Source organism: Corvus moneduloides, chromosome 6 (assembly GCF_009650955.1).
Source record: "Corvus moneduloides isolate bCorMon1 chromosome 6, bCorMon1.pri, whole genome shotgun sequence".
Lineage (NCBI taxonomy): Eukaryota > Metazoa > Chordata > Aves > Passeriformes > Corvidae > Corvus > Corvus moneduloides.
Genome location: NC_045481.1, coordinates 53,520,681 through 53,536,349, shown reverse-complemented (window position 1 = coordinate 53,536,349; position 15,669 = coordinate 53,520,681). Strand labels below are relative to the sequence as shown.

The 15,669-nt window shown below is 50.6% G+C and overlaps 1 protein-coding gene across 3 annotated transcripts in view; it reads left to right on the top strand.

Annotated features, from left to right (window-relative positions):
- The window catches only part of BAHD1 (bromo adjacent homology domain containing 1), a 35,767-nt gene that overhangs the window by 14,422 nt on the left and 5,676 nt on the right, over window positions 1-15,669 (top strand). Inside the window, exons 2-5 of one of the 3 annotated variants that reach the window (XM_032112200.1) lie at window positions 5,589-7,232; window positions 10,329-10,687; window positions 12,287-12,446; window positions 13,750-13,826. In XM_032112200.1, coding sequence (XP_031968091.1) covers window positions 5,606-7,232; window positions 10,329-10,687; window positions 12,287-12,446; window positions 13,750-13,826 — 2,223 coding nt within the window. In that variant the 5' untranslated portion in view covers window positions 5,589-5,605. Of the gene's footprint in view, window positions 1-5,588; window positions 7,233-10,325; window positions 10,688-12,286; window positions 12,447-13,749; window positions 13,827-15,669 lie in introns of those variants that run through there. The other 2 variants (XM_032112198.1, XM_032112199.1) reach the window with 2 other exon arrangements.

Here is a 15,669-nt window from a genome sequence, read left to right as displayed (position 1 = left end):
TTGCCGCTCAAGCTCTGACCCCACTTGTGCCTATTTCAGTGGGGTTTGGAAGGCTGTGAAGAGCAGCAAAGGCACCAGAGCTTCCTACAGACACACAGAACAATGCTGCTTTATGTTGGGGTCACAAGCAAAAGGCTTGTGACAACTCTTGGGGTGGAAATCTGCAGTTCTTCAAGGCCGTAGGAAGTGGTTTTGCCAGTGTTGATCACGGGTGTGCAGTGAAGGCTTTGCTTTCAGAAACTTGGGGTTTGTTTTAATGCAAATATGTACCAGACCCCAAAGCTTTGGGGCTCCAAACTTGATCGGGGTTTGGTGCCTGATGTTGGAGTCGCTGAGGTCACTTATCAGTCCCCACATTTGTTTTTCACTTCATCATTTCCTGCCTATTCTGCTCGGCAGCAGCCTGTCACTGGCAACGTGACACAGTGTACAGCTTCTTACCATCGGTAAAGGGCGAAGGAAAGCCGGTGCTTAACGCGAAGGAATGTGCTTTTCCAGGTGTCGCATTAATTATCCAAACAACCTGCCTCGTTGTTGATTTTGAGGAAATACCCTCTGACTCTCCTCCATGCTTGCACATTGTTCGCTTCCACTGGTGTTTTCCCTCTTGTCCCCTTTTTTCCTCCCCTCTTTTTCCCCCCCATTTCCTCCTCCTTTCTTCCCTTCCCCCCACTTTTTCCCTTTTTCCCCTACTTTTTCACTGTCCTTTCCCCTCCTTTTCTTTTTCCCCTCCTTTTTTTTTATCCTCCCTTGTCTTCCCCCCCACCATTTCTTTTCCCCTTCTTTCCCTCCCCCTTCTTTTTCCCCTATTTTTTCCCCTTTCCCCTTCCCTGAGAATGCTGCTTGCTGAGGCTGCAGAGAGGGTGAGAACAGCCAGAGAAATGTAATTTTGGCTTCCCCAGACAGAGCACTGCCACTAGGCAAGATCTGAAACCAGATAAGGAAGACTGAGCCAGACCTTCCCAAGGAATCAGCCGGGGAGCTCCTCGGGGGTGTTCCCAGCTCTGGCTCCGGGTAGTGGAGGTCGGGCCTGCGCCCGGCCGGATTCGCTCCCTGTGCCGCTGCTTTCGGACGCATTCGGCACTCGGGGTGTGAAGCCCCGGGCTCTCATTGCAGTTGTCTGTGATTTATCACGGCCACACACGGGCTGCAAAACTCCCAGCCGGGTGGCTGGAGCACACACAGGCTTTCGCAACGGGGGGGGGGGGAGGGAGATAATTATGGGTGTTGGAGCAGGGAGTGGAGCAGAGCCCAGTCCAGGACAGCTCCCAGAGATCCTCCTGGCTGTGCCAGAGTTGCCCCACATCCCTTTTTACAAGCCTGTTGGAAGCTGTGTGTCCACATGGCTTTCAGAAGCTGCTGGCAGTGAATCACAGAATGCTGGAATGGTTTGAGTTGGAAGGGATGTTAAAGATCCATCCCCCTGCCATGGGCAGGGACACCTTCCACTATTCCAGGTTGCTCCAATCCCCATGCAGCCTGGTCTTGGACACTTGCGGGGATGGGGCAGCCACAGCTTCTCTGGGCAACCTGTGCCAGTGCCTGAGCACCCTCACAGGGAAGAATTTCTTCCCAAAATCCCATCTAACCCTGCTCTGGTGCAATGGTCAGAGCTGTGCTGATGAGTGAGAGAAACCAGCCCTTTCTGCAGCCTGATGAGGTCTGTATAAACAGTTCTCTCCAGAGCATGTGGATGATGGAGCTTTCAATGGGTCTCTGGAGAAAAATCAGGACTGGACCCTGGGAAGACAAATGCAGCCTCCTACAGCTACAGATTTTCTGAATGTTTGAGAGGGAGGCGATGTTTCCACTCATGGGACGTGCATGGCATTCAAGGAACTCAGCCTGGGATACCTGATGCTGCTGCAATTTATCTGGATTTCCCAGAGCTCCTGCAAGCCTTCTTCCATGCAACACGTTCCTTAGAGCACCGGGAATTACTTGTCTGCAAAAGCAACAGGGAGAAAGGAGCCAATCCTCCACATACTCACAGTTGTAGGGCTGTTGTCACAGCATAAGCTGTTGCAATGGAAATGGATAGACAGGATTCAAGTAGATGGGGCTGAGAGTCATCGGAGTGGTGCCGTGCATGGAGAGGAGGATTGGTGTTGTCGTAACTCTTTGTGTGTTATTGAAATGCCAAATGGATCAGGAGCTTTAAAAGCTTTAATTTCTGTGCTTTTGGCATCGTCTCTTGGAACATGTGCATCTCCGTAGTGAAGCTCTGGAGAGGAAATGGGGCTTGAAGGGGTAGTCCCAGACTAGTTTCTTCTAATTTCACTTGCAATCAAGTGCTGGAGAGGGAGAGACAGATGCTGCAGCTGCGTGATTACAGAACATGCAGCTGTTATCACACTTGCTTCTTTTCCTGCTAATGAGGCATCAACTCTCTCCTGAGTTTGCTGTTTGGGTAATGGTTTTATTCTGGCACGAAACTAGAAGTGGTTTTAATTTTTCTTTATTCTGATCTGGTTTGGGTTCAGCAGCTGGCGAGACGGTTTTTCAGAGCTAGTCTGGTTTGAGGAAGGAGTTGCCGCAGGGGTGTTGCCTGGAGAAGCTGTGGGTGCCTCATTCCTGGAAGTGTGCAGGGACAGGTTGGACGGGGCTTGGAGCAACTTGGGCTAGCGGAAGGTGTCCCTGCCCATGGCAGGGGGTGGAATGGGATCAGCTTTAAGGTCACTTCCAACCCAAGCCATTCTGTGATTGTATGATAAGGAGGCAGCAATTCCAACTAGCTTTAAAATGCTTGGTGGGCTCTGGATGCAGCTGGATAGACTGAGCTGCTTGGAACTTTTATTTCCAAGACCTCAATGTCTTCTCGCCATTAATCCAGTTCCTCAGCCACAGGCAGTAAACGGGTGGTTCTGGTTTAAGTATCTTCACTTTCAGTTCTTCACATTTTCTCGCACTTTCTTGGAGACTTCTGGGCACAGGTGGCTTTTCTCTGCTTTGTGAAGCAATACAAAGGTGGAAAGAGGATGAAGAGCTCTGCCACTCTCCCCTCCCAGCTGGCAAGAGCACAATACTCTCTGGAAGGAAGCTCAGCAGGACTCTGATTTTGAGGAATGATGCATTTGCCTGTCAGAGGGCTGAGTTTTAGCATTGTTCAAAAGCTCTATCTCTCTGTTGTGCTGGGGGACGAGGAAGGATTGCCGGATCCCAGGTGAGCTGGGAGCAGGAGCATCCCCCTCACAAAACAATCCATGCAGTGCAGGTGATTGCGGAGGTGTGGAAAAACCTCTGAGTAGTTCAGCATACTAAGGATGGGTTTTGTTCCATAGGTGCTGGCAGTGAATCATAGAATCCTGGAATGATTTGGGTTGGAAGGGATTTTAAAGCTCAAACAGTCCCACCCCCTGCCATGGGCAGAAACACCTTCCACTATCCCAGGTTGCTCCAAACCCCACCCAACCTGGCCTTGGACACTGCCAGAGATGGGACAGCCACAGCTTCTCTGGACAACCTGTGCCAGGGCCTCAGCACCCTGGGAAGAATTTATGTCTAATATCCCATCTATCCCTGCCCTCTGTCAGGGTGGAGCCATTCCCCCTTGTTCAAAACCCCTCTCCAACTTTCCTGTAGGCCCCTTCAGCCACTGGAAGGGGCAATTAAGTCACCTCAAAGTTTCTCCAGGCTGAACAATCCAAATTCTCTTACAACCCCTTCCCTCAGTCTCTTCCAGCCTTTTCCTAACTTTAGAGCAGCTATGGCATGAACAGTCACACCTATAGCACCCAGTTTTTAGCAGATAGTCCAACTCATTGGAGCACGAACCCTCCAGGATGTGTGGTGCCAGGCCCGGTCAGGCTCCTGCCTGTGGAAACCTGAGGAGAAGAAGATGCCTGGTGCTGGGGTTAAGGCAAACCATGGCTGTTTATTTTGGGATTTTCACTTCTGCCAGAGGCTCAGTCTCTCAGTAGGGACAGTAGAAAATAGGATAAAAGTTGCAAGGAAACCACTGGTCCATATAGCCTGGGAAGAGTTGTCCTCCGCAGGGCATGTTCTGCAGGATACCTCCTCTGCCAAATCCTGCTCTGCCTGATCAATTTTTAAAAATTATAGTCCTCTCCCATACTCCAGAGGTTGCATGTGGTCAGTTTAGCCGCTTGTGCAAGAAGAATTCAATTTTGGAGGAAATTCTGTCTGACTTGATCCTCCTCGTTCCCAGAGCCTGATCTTCTGATAAGAAAAATGTGGACATATATAAATGCTTGTTCCCCACTGAGCTCTCCTGTTGGGGCACCAGCCATGGGATATATCCTATTTAATGGGATGTAGGGATTCAGTCACCCCAAAACACATTGCCAAGAGCATGACATCTAAAAAAGCACTGTGCAAACCCCAGCAGGTTTCGATTCCTGAATTTCCCTTAGTTAATGCATATATAAGTAAGGCAATTAAAACACATCAGGCTTATTTCAAATAGATAATCTAATTATCAGCTTGATTAAACCATATCAAATGAACAGTTCTTGTAATTCGGGAGCTTTGTTCTAATCACTGCCAAAGCAGTAGGAGCTTTAATTAAAAGCCTCAAAAGTGGCAGACCAGTGTCAATTGAGGGGAATTCCAGCTCAAATCCTGATTGCAGGGAAGAGCAAACCCCTCCTAGGTGGATGCTGATACAAAGATCTTTTCTACCAATAAATGGAATTTGACTGTTTTGTAAATAGCATTAAATGCAAGTAATTGTCCTTTGCTGCTGTTTCTGATGCTCAGAGACAGACTTAATTAAATCTATTTCACTATCACTCATTTACACTGACATTTTTAATGTCTATAGGTTGCTATCACCCAGCCATATCCTGTCTCAGCCTTGGACCTACAGCTTCTTATGCAAAAGTGTGCTCCTTCAGACTGCAGAATTCCTTAATTAAAAGTTGGGTGCTGGATAACTCGGGAAGCCCAGGCTTCTTTTGCCTGCCATGAATGTATTTTTAGGGCCTCTCTGCCCATCGTGATTTGGTGTTCAATGCCCACAACTTTTATAAAACACAACTACAGGGAATGACAAGAGCAGTGGGCAGCCAGGTTTCAACCTGCACAGGGATTTGCATGTATTTAATTTATTAATGTTGGCATGTCTCTGCTTAGTAGCCCAAGTTTTCTTTTCACCTGAGTAGGTGGACTTCTTGTTTTTCTTTTGCCTAATTGTCTCAGAAAATGACACTGGAACAGCCTGCTTGTATCAACATGCAGGCAGTCACAGACTGGGGTTTATTTCTGCTCTGTGCCCTGAACCAGCCTTCAGATTTTGGAGATTTGATGGGAATTTGTGAGGTGTTAACAGCATCAGTGTAAGAGGGAGCTGGGTGAACAGCTCTCTGTCTGGACCTAACTTTTCCCAGCTGCTGTGGCATTTGCCATCACCACCTTGCTTTTAATTACTGTTGTGTTCCATGGCTTAATATTCAACCACATCTAATTCCATCCTGTCTCTTAATTGGCTTATCTGGCCATCACCCAAATAGACTCTGCTGTATAGAAACAAGCTTCCCCAAATATTTCCTAATTGGCGCTTGGTGCTTTGTGAGGAGATGGGACCCTCACAGCGATATTAATAGATGTTTTTTCCCGTTCGTTCCCAGGATTGGACATTGATCCTATGACGCATGCCCGGAAAAAACAACTTTTCCTTCTGAAACACCCAGCTGGTTCTGCTGGCCAGGCCTCGTCGCCAACAGGCAGCAGGAGGATGGACAGGGCCAACGCAGAGCAGCGGGACGGAGATGCCTCGGAGGCTCCGAACTGTCCCAGTGGGTTTGTAGGGAACAACAAAAGCAAGAGTTTGCGTGAAGTGCGAAAGACGTACCCGCTGCGGAGGCGGCTGCTCCCCTCAGTGAGCAAAAAGACCTGCAAGGTGCTCCTCACCAGGCTGGAGGATGTGGCCGGCTCTCTGTCCAAACAGACCCCGAGCTGTAAAAAAAAGCACCTTCCCAGCTGGGTGGAGGGTTTGGGATCTGCTTTGTTCTCGGAAAAGGTTCAGCCTGTGGGAGCAGGCAAGAGTGAGTCATCCGGGGAGAAGTGCACAGTAACTTATCCTGGGTCGGAGCAGGACCTTGATCCTGCTCCCTCGGAGCCCAGGAAGCGCCGGCTGGCCTCGCTGAACGCAGAGGCGGTGAACAACCTGCTGTTTGAACGGGACGATGGCTTGTTATCCGGCAGGCGCTTCCGCAGGGACTCCGGGAAGGCTGCTGGGGACTGTACCCTCAAGGGCTTGCAGTGCAAAGCCAGTGACAACTGGTCTGCCCTGGAAAAACCGGCTGTGAAAACAGGGAAAGGAAAGAACCGGCATGAGCCCAGTCAGAAATGCAATAGCTGTGAGCATTCTCTGGATGAGGTCTTCGATGATGGGGCAAAGAGAGAGGATGGTGCCATCTCCTACCATCCCACCCCAAAGAGACTGGCCAGCCTGAACGCTGTGGCCTTCCTGAAGCTGACCCACGAGAAAGACCAACCCCTGAAGCAGAGGAGTAAATCGGATGGAGAGGGCAAGTCCGAGAACCACTGTTTGAAATCTACCCTCAAATGGGCCAAAGCCAGTCGGAAGAACTGTGTCAAATCCAAGAAAGAAGTGGCTAGCTTAAAAATGGATGGGCAGCATGGCTGGCAAGGCCAGACCCTGGGCACCTTTGGGAAGGGGGAGCAACGGGACTCTTCCAGGCTCTACGGGACGACAGAGCCTGTCCCCTACGAGTCGCTGTCTGGCTCCTACGCCAGCACAGAGGGCTTCTACCACAGACTGCCTTTGCTCATGGGAGGACAAGCTTCCATGAAGCCAGAGTATGGAAGACCCGGAGAGAAATCCCCAACCCCCAAACAGGAATTTCATCAGCCTTCCTTTCCCGTGCAGCAGTTCCCTCCTTTGCCTGTGCCCGGGAATCACACGGATTGTGGCTGTCTCTATGAATCTTCTGATCTGACTCCGTTGAACGGGTTTTATGTTTATTATGGCCAAAGTGGATACAGTGGCTACTCCCCCTGCTCCATTTATCCCAAGGACGAGCTGTCGCAGGCTGCGACCTGCGAGGGTCTCCTGGTATCTCCCGGTTCCTTGCCATCAGGTGCTCATTTCCAGCCCCTGCACTGGTGCAGCTCTCCGTACTGCTGCGGAGAGGGAGCGGCCGTGAGCAGCTACAGCGTCTGCGGCGTGGTGCACGTGCCGGAGGGCAGGATCGGCAGCGTGCACACGGGACGGAACAGCTACCCCTACAAAATGCCTTTTGCAGCAGGTAAGGTGCAAAGTGCACGCAAATCCTGGCCGGCGTTCCTGGGAGAAGAGGGTGACTCGGCGCGGTGCCTGCTTGCCGGGAGGCAGGTTCCCTTTGCGAGCAGTTCTCAGCTCCACAGCCAAGCTGCGGCTCGGAAGGAATCTGCCTCCCACCTCCCCTTCCCCCATTTTTAGCCCGGAGGGTTTTTCCCACTGAAAGGTCTTGTTGGTGTGGAAGGCAGAGAATCGGTGAAAGGATTTGGGCAGTGAGAAGGTGACTCACGGCTTGTCATGCTGGAGCTAAGGCTGAGCTTTGATCTGTGTAAAATGAGCAGGGTTCAGTTCCTGCACGCCATCCCGCTGTGCCGCTCCGAGCGGAGGGTGGGTAGCACACCAGGATGAGTTACTTCTCCCATCCCAAAACCTCACTCTGGGGGCTGAGGCATCCTCGGAGAGCCTGTGGAGAAGCAGGCATTGCCTCTGCTGTTAGGCTCTCGTGGTGCCAGCTGGGGAGTGCAGGCTTTTTGGATTCCGTGGATCAGAGCTGGCAGGGCTGCATAGGGAGTTTCACCGTGGTGGTCTAAGTGCCAGGCGCACTGTTAGTTTGGGAATTCTTGGTCCCATCTTTGCGCTCCATGTGTGACAATGAAGCACTGGAATGAGGAGGGGTGAGGGGGTGTGGAAACGTCATTACCTGCCTGGCTCTCGTCTGTCCCCGCCTGCTTTTCAGACTTCCTGCTTTGTCTTGGAGCTTTGCCTCTGCCATTGAAAAATACCATTTTAAATATTTAAAAGTGGAGCTTTGTGTGGGGGTTATCAGACACCAGCACTGTGTGTAAAGCCATCGGGCTGGACAGTGCGGCAAACAGTCGGTCTGTAGAGGAGGCTGCTCTCCAGCTGCTGGGAGTGCCAACGTGGGATCTTTCCGCTAACCACGTGTTCCAGCCAAGAGCTGGCATGACTTACCCACTGAAAACAGATTTTCAGGTAGGTGGATGGAGTTTTGGTTCAAGCGAGGCTTTGTCATCTTCCGTTGTAGGAAGCTGCTGAAACTCAGGAGCGTTTGGTTGAGGTGTAATTTCTGTTCTCCCAAAATATCCCTGCTGTCATGGTGCTGCTTCCTACGGCAGCAGCCAGACAGGGCTTGCTAGTGGCTTCAGAGCTCTTGAAAGTGGAATGCTCACAAGACACCCAGCTCAGCAGTGTGTTCTTGCCTGACAGTTCCTGTGTAGTGCCCCAAGGTCATACCAGTCGGCTTTGTTCCTCAGCTTTTGCACGCTGGTGCCTCTGATTTGTGCAGCCGGAAGGATGCAGGCAGTGCAGATGGAGTATTTTCCAGAGCTCAGCCCCCCCTGTGGATTCAGTGGTTCCTCCTGGTGCTGGCAAGGACAGCAGCAGTTCCAGGAGTGGGTATTTGCTGGTGTGTCACCCCACTACTGAGATCTCCCTTGCTATGATTTCCTTCCTGGGAGCAACTTGGATTTAAAAACTTATAACACTGGAATCATTGAGATTTTGGTTTGTGGATTGAAGCATATAAGGAGGTGTCAAGAGAATATTAGCAGGGCCTTAGGCTTAGGGATTGATTTTTTTAGAATTATGCACCTCTGAAATATTTTCCTTCCCTAGGGTGGGGCATTTGAGTGAACTAAAGGAGCACTTTGGCTGCAAGCAGCAGGCTCCCATCAGAGAGGGATCCAGCTTGACGTGCCAAATGCTGTGTGTTACGTCTGTCTGATTTGGTGTCTTCCAAGTGTTCATAGGGGAGTATCAGTGTCTGTGTGGTACAAATCCAGGGACTGGGCTGTGATCTTGGGCGATGGTTGTGGGCAGTGTGGAAGCAGAGTGGTTGGGAAGGAGCTGGGACAGGTTGTGAGAGCTGCTTTAGTGCCAGTGCCATCGGAGAGGCTGGAAATGTGTGTGACCAAGTGTGTGCCATCAAGAGCAGCTCTGCACCAGGGCCCTGACGTTCCGTAGAGATTTTTGTGAAGCTTTATCCTGCTGTAGCTCAAGCTTAAAAGCTGCTTTTGTAAGCAAAATACTTGAGAGGTGATTCCTTGCTCCATGTGTCCTGTGCCTGCCAGTGCCTGCATCCTGACGTCCAGGCACTCCAGGGGTTCCTGTGGCATTTGCTACTCAGGGTTGATTTTGATTTGAATGATTGATGATGATGATGGTCTATGGCATCCCTTGCACTCACAGCTCCACAGTGGCTTGGTTGCAGCCCCTTAGGGAGGGTAAGGTGAGAGGCAGGAGTGAATAACTTCCCATCTCTGCAAGGGGTCCCAGCAGTTTTTTGGCTGGAGCTGAGTGACTTCGGATGGAATTTTCCCTTCAGATTTGTAAGCTCTGGTCTGAGACATCTCCTGGAGCCTGACTGGAGCTGCCCTTTGGTCACCCCAAAAAGCACACTCTCAGGTTTGGGGAACAGGGATGCATCATGTATTGGTCCAGGAGCTCTTTTCCTGCTGATAGGGGGTAATTGCAACTGGTTCTTCCCTTGACCTGGGTTGAGGCTTGTTTGTGACTCCTGAGCAGAGCGAGGTATTTCTCTCTGAGGCAGCGTCAGCCAAATTCCAACGTGCTGAGGTTCCTGTGTCTGCTGCAGAGACACAGTTTTGCTGAGGGTGCAGCATCTTGTGGTTGTGTTCCACCTTGTTTCATCTTTCTCGACATAATTTGGAGAATCTTCTCAATTTTCCCTGATTAGTAGAATTTGGCTTTTTGAAAGAAGCTGGCTGGTTTTGGCAGTGTGATTTAATCCTTCCCATTGTTTCGATAAGCTTTTTATTTTTTATACATATTGACAGGCTGAAACTGCTTTGGATACTGGCCAGCCTTGTGTGTATTCCTGGCTGGCATTACTTGGGATTCAGATGGGTTTGTTGTGGTGCAGTGTCATCGGCAGAGCACTGGAACACGCAGGCTCGGAAATGGCTTTGCTTTTACAATCCAGTGACAGTGCAAAATGAAGTTACAACCTGGAGAGTCTTTACTGCTATAATACAATAAAGGGGATTTCGGGGAAAAGTGGCCGTGGTGTGGGACAGTCCAAGCTGTGTAGTTGCTTTATGTTCCAGATGAGATCCGTGACTCATTTCTTCCCTTCCCTTAGAAGGCTGCAAGTCTCTGGACCAGCTGAACCTCACAATCCCGGTGGCAGGACACCCCGCGTCGCCTGTCCACCCGCTCTCAGGATGTCCTGTGCCCAGCGTGCCGCCAGCTGCAGAGCCCGTTCCTCACCTGCAGACCCCCAACTCTGACCCTCAGACCATGGCCCGAGAATGTCCTCAGAGCTCCAAGCCTCCCAGCGGCTCCAAGTCTGGGCTGCGGAATACTCCGGGCTGCCTGCACGCCTCCAACAGCAAAGCGACTGGGGGCCATTCCCACCCCAAGCAGCAGCGGATCAGCCGGCGCAGAGCCACCAATGGCTGGATCCCCGTGGGCACGGCCTGCGAGAAGGCTGTCTACGTCGTGGTAGGTGTCTGAGTGCTGGGGCTGGGCAGGGACAGCTGCCCGTGCACCTCCAGGCATGAAGGCTTGGGAGTTCTGGGGCTCGCTTCCAGCTGGAGCTGGTCACTAGGTGCTGTCTAGAACCTCTCGGTGAAATTCCGATGGGATCAGAGGCGCTGCTGGCTCTGTTCCCTGTGTGCCCTGGTGTTACCTTGCACGGCGTGGTTTGGGAGGGGAGGAGAACCTGCTACTCTTGTGCTGACCTCAGCTGAAAGGTGACAGATCCTCCCGGCTCTGGCATGTACAAGGGTGGCACCTGAGGCACATGGGAGTTCATCCTTCAGGGATCATCCTCCAGCTGCTTTCTCCTGGGTAGGGCAAACCTGTCTGAGAAGGTGAGGGTTGTTGTAGCCTCAATTATAAGGGGCAGGTCTAGAGGCAGCCCTCATAAGGTGGCTGTCATTGATGGTGTCTGTAGCCCCACAGGGATCTCCCAGAGCACAGAGGACTGAGACAGTATGCTGGCTCCCAAATGGAATTTTTCTAGCACCCAAAATCCCCTTTCTTGTAACTTACATGGTGGCATGGCCAGTTTGCTCCTCCAGGGATTTCCTTTCTGTACTTTCCCATTTGTTGTGTTCAGGGGCAGAGACTGGTTCCTGTAAGATGGGAGATTTCCTGCCAGGGAATTCAATTAGCTCCAATCAAGTCCACTTCAATTGTGAGAGAAGGCAATATCCTTCATCTTATTAAAGCATAAGAGCTTGAAATGGGCCACACGTGGTGTCTGGGAGGGTGGGACAAGGCACTGGTGTGCAGTAGATGTCAGGAGGAAGGAGGGCCGTGGTCCAGGCAGGATCTGTGCCACTGCTTGTTGTGGTGGCACAACCTCGGGCTGCTGAGAGCAGCAGCCAGGGCAGGCTTTGGAGCTTTAGCCTTTGGGACTGTGTTCAGGTGCCTAGGGCTGTGCCAGAATGAAGCCTGTCAAGGCCAGGAACTGGCCTTGTGCATCCATCCCTCAGGCTGTCACACCCCAAAGGAGCAGTGAGGCGTTAATCTCCTTACAATGCTTCCAGTCCTGCCTGGGAGATCTGGGGGTTAAACCATCCTGCTCAGGCGTTCTGAAATTAAACTTGGAGCAAAAGCAAACTAAAAACCCCCCGTTCATAGTCCCCAGAGTGATCATTTTGTACTGTCAGAGGGTACAAAGGAATCACTGGCAGTCCTGCTAAGGAAGGCTTTGTGCCACAGCCTCCCTGCCACTCCCTGCCCTGCTCATGTCAAATATTTCATGTTTTATTGGTTTTCTTACAGTGTTTGTATCAGAGAAACACATTGCATTCAAAACACACCTAGTTTTCGGTGCCTTTGAATAGAAAGGAAAAGCAGGCCTCCAGGTAGGCAGGTGGAAAGGTGATTTTCCTGAAGATTGTGGTTTTGCATGCAGAATGGAAGGAGCAAGTGTGTTTTAATTTGAAATAAGAGTATTAATATCAGCAGTTAGGGCTTTTGTGAGATGTGCTGTCCCCGGTGAGCTGCTCCTCACTATGGTCACTACAGAGGAGAACCGTGAAGTCGCCCTTTGCCTGTTCACCGGGGTTGTTTTGGTTCCTGTGTGTGCAGAACGAGCCAGAGCCGGCTGTGCGCAAGAGCTACCAGGCTGTGGAGAGGGACGGGGAGATCATCCGGGTGCGGGACACCGTGCTCCTCAAATCGGGGCCCCGCAAGAAATCCATGCCCTACGTCGCCAAGATCTCCGCACTCTGGGAGGACCCCAAGACAGGTACTGTGCCAGGAGAGTGTGTGTGTGCTCAACAGAGCAAGCTGGAAGCAGGGAAGGGATGGATCTCGGGAGAGCTGCAGGCTGGTTAGGGTGCCAGGGTGATGGAGAGGAGATTAGCAGGGAAGGGATGCATCTCCAGAGAGCTGCAGGCTGGTTAGGGTGCCAGGGTGATGGAGAGGAGATTAGCAGAGAAGGGATGCATATCAGGAGAGCTGCAGGCTGGTTAGGGTGCCAGGGTGATGGAGAGGAGATTAGCAGAGAAGGGATGCATCTCCGGAGAGCTGCAGGCTGGTTAGGGTGCCAGGGTGATGGAGAGGAGATTAGCAGAGAAGGGATGCATATCAGGAGAGCTGCAGGCTGGTTAGGGTGCCAGGGTGATGGAGAGGAGATTAGCAGGGAAGGGATGCATATCAGGAGAGCTGCAGGCTGGTTAGGGTGCCAGGGTGATCGAGAGGAGATTAGCGCCATGGCTGCCATTTGGATTGTTCCAGGAACTGAAATGCTCCTTAATCACTCGTCTGGGGCTGATAATGGAAATCTTTCTGGATGTGAAAGCACATAATATTTGCCAAGAGCCCATCTTAGCAGCCCTCTCCTGTATTATTTCATTGCTCAAACATCGGGGGAGCTGCTGTTTGCTCCAGTCTAACATCTGGGCTGGGAGGTGGTGGGAACAGGGCTCTTCTGCAGCAGCTCTGATGGACCCCAGTAGAGCTGGGGATGGGAATTGTGGGGACTTATGGTGAGGTCTGGTGTCTGACTGGCACTCCCTGAGCCAAGGAGGCTGAGCCAAATGCTTTAAAGTAGAGGTTGTGCATAAAATGGGGGAAAAAAAACCCCCAAAATTCTGTGTAAAAGACATAAATCAAGGTGTGGTGAAGCCCATTGTGGTTGTGTCAGTGCAGCAGCAATTCCACCCTGAACCTGGGAATCAATGCTGCAAGTTCCCACCTTAGAACGAGCATATTTTCCAGCTTGTGTGCTGAATGGATTCTTTTTTCAGGTGGAAATGTTTGATTTTTGAATCTTTGGGGAGTTTTTTGTGCCTGACTTCCTTGGGATGTTGTAACCTGAGTAGAAGGAGGCGAAGGTGTAGTGGAAAAGCAGCATGACTGACTCCATGCAGCTTCTTGCTGTGACAAAGGGACACCTAGTTCAGCATGAAATATTCATCAGCCACAGCTGCCTCTCCGTGAGCGCTCTGGGAATGAAGGAGATGGAGCAGCAGGAGGAAGCTGGGAATGAGTGGGAAAACACTCAGAGAAAACTGAGGCTTGACTTGTTTTAATCCATGTTGTTGCAGGGGAGCTGATGATGAGCCTCCTGTGGTATTACAGACCAGAGCACACTCAGGGAGGCCGCAACCCCAGCATGCACCAGGTGAGTCCGGATCCGGGCCAGGGCATCCCGGGCTGTCTGTGCTCCTGCAGGAAGAGGAGAGTGCCCCGAGCATCTCTCTGCATTCCTGGGTGGCCTCAAGCTGAGTACAGCAGAGCTCTCTTGGCTGTGATGCAGCTGTTGCCAGATGTGTTGAGTGGTGGTGTCCTATAGATGGGCTTTTCCCCCAGATTTATTGTCCTGTGGAGAAACTCTGGGCTCTTACAAAAGCTGCTGAGTTTCTTACATGGAGGCTCTAACAGAAATTGCTGAGTGTTGATGTTTCTCCCTTTAATCTGAGAAAATTCCACATATTAAGTAAAAAGTAATTTTGACTGTTACCTTAAGAATAAAGGAAGAATAAGTTTATACTGAATCAAGATCAGACACCTTTCCAAAAGCGTATTCTAATTCCTACAGGGCTGGAGAGCCTGAAAAGCTCCTGCTGCCATTTTGCAGGAAACTGGAGTGTCTGTGTTACGTGCTGCCTTTTAATAAATCCCTTAATCTGCTTCTTCAACTCCAAAAACGTGTTAGTTTTGTACAGAAACGTGGATGCATCATCCTAGCCCTGCATAGATTTAGGATGAGAATGAAAGTCTGACTTGTGGATGCTGTGCCAGGATAATGGAGTTGCTTTTTAAAGAAGAAACGTGTGAATCACTGTGACTTCACACCTTGCTCTGCTTCGAATGGGCTTGTGTTGGGTGACAGAACAAGCTGGTTTTAACTGGGAATGAAGAATTCACTGCTGTGTTCAACCCAATTTTAAACATTTGGTGCTTTCTTAATTTCTATTACTTTTTTAAATAAAAAGGGAGGGGAGGGGTTAAGAGCAGGACTTGGGAGCAGTCAGGGAATTGTACCTGCCTGGCTTGCAGGGCACAGGTGAGTTTCTAAACCAAAATGTGTCACTTTATAAATGAAAGGTGAGTGTATCCAGTTGCATTTCAGTCCAGGGAGAATGCCAGGGGGCATTAAGCCAGGTTTTTGCAAACCCGCTTAATTACACAGGTCTTCAAACAAGAGAGAGCTTGGGCTGAGGGCTGGGTTGGGCTTGCCAGCGTGACTCAGGTAGTTTGGAGTCAAGGAGTAAACCAAAATGCCAAGGTGCAGAAGGCAGGTGTAGTATTCCCAGTGTCCCTGATCAACCCTGTCCCCTAATGTTCACCCTTTTGTGAGTCTTCCCTTCCAGCAAAGCAGAAATGGAGCCTGCAGGAAATGCTTCCAGACTTGTGCAGGGCATCTGCATTCCCAGAGATCATCTCTGCTGATCTAACCATACCTGAAATTCTTCTCAGTGGCTCTGTCCAGGTTATTCAGTGTCTAACCAATCCTGCCTGCTGCAGAGCCAAATTCCCTAAATTACTCTGGGAAAAATTGTAGAGAAGTTTGCCAATAGAGGCTGTGGCTGCTCCTCCTTGGATGTGTTCAAGGCCAGGTTGAATGGGACTTGAAGTAACCTGGTCTAGTGAAAGGTGTCCCTGCCCATGGCAGGGGGTGGAACAAGATAATCCTTAAGGTCCCTACCTAACCAAACCAAACCAAACCATTCCAGGACTCTATTCCATGATTCTGAAAAAGACTGTTGCTACTTCTCTCACTAAACCAGCCTTTTTTATTGAATTGAGGAAGTGGTTGGACAAGAAGGGTTTCCATAAGTTTTGATATAAAGATGGATTAGAGAATCCAGGAGGAAAAGGGAGACCGAGGGGTGCAGCCAGCCATGGCCTTGCTGCTGAAGATTTTTGTGACATTGGAAATTCATGTGAGATTGGGGCACTCGGTCTCACAAAGTGTGCTGGGCAGGGTGAAATGATGGGAGAGCCAGTGTTGCTCGCTGTTG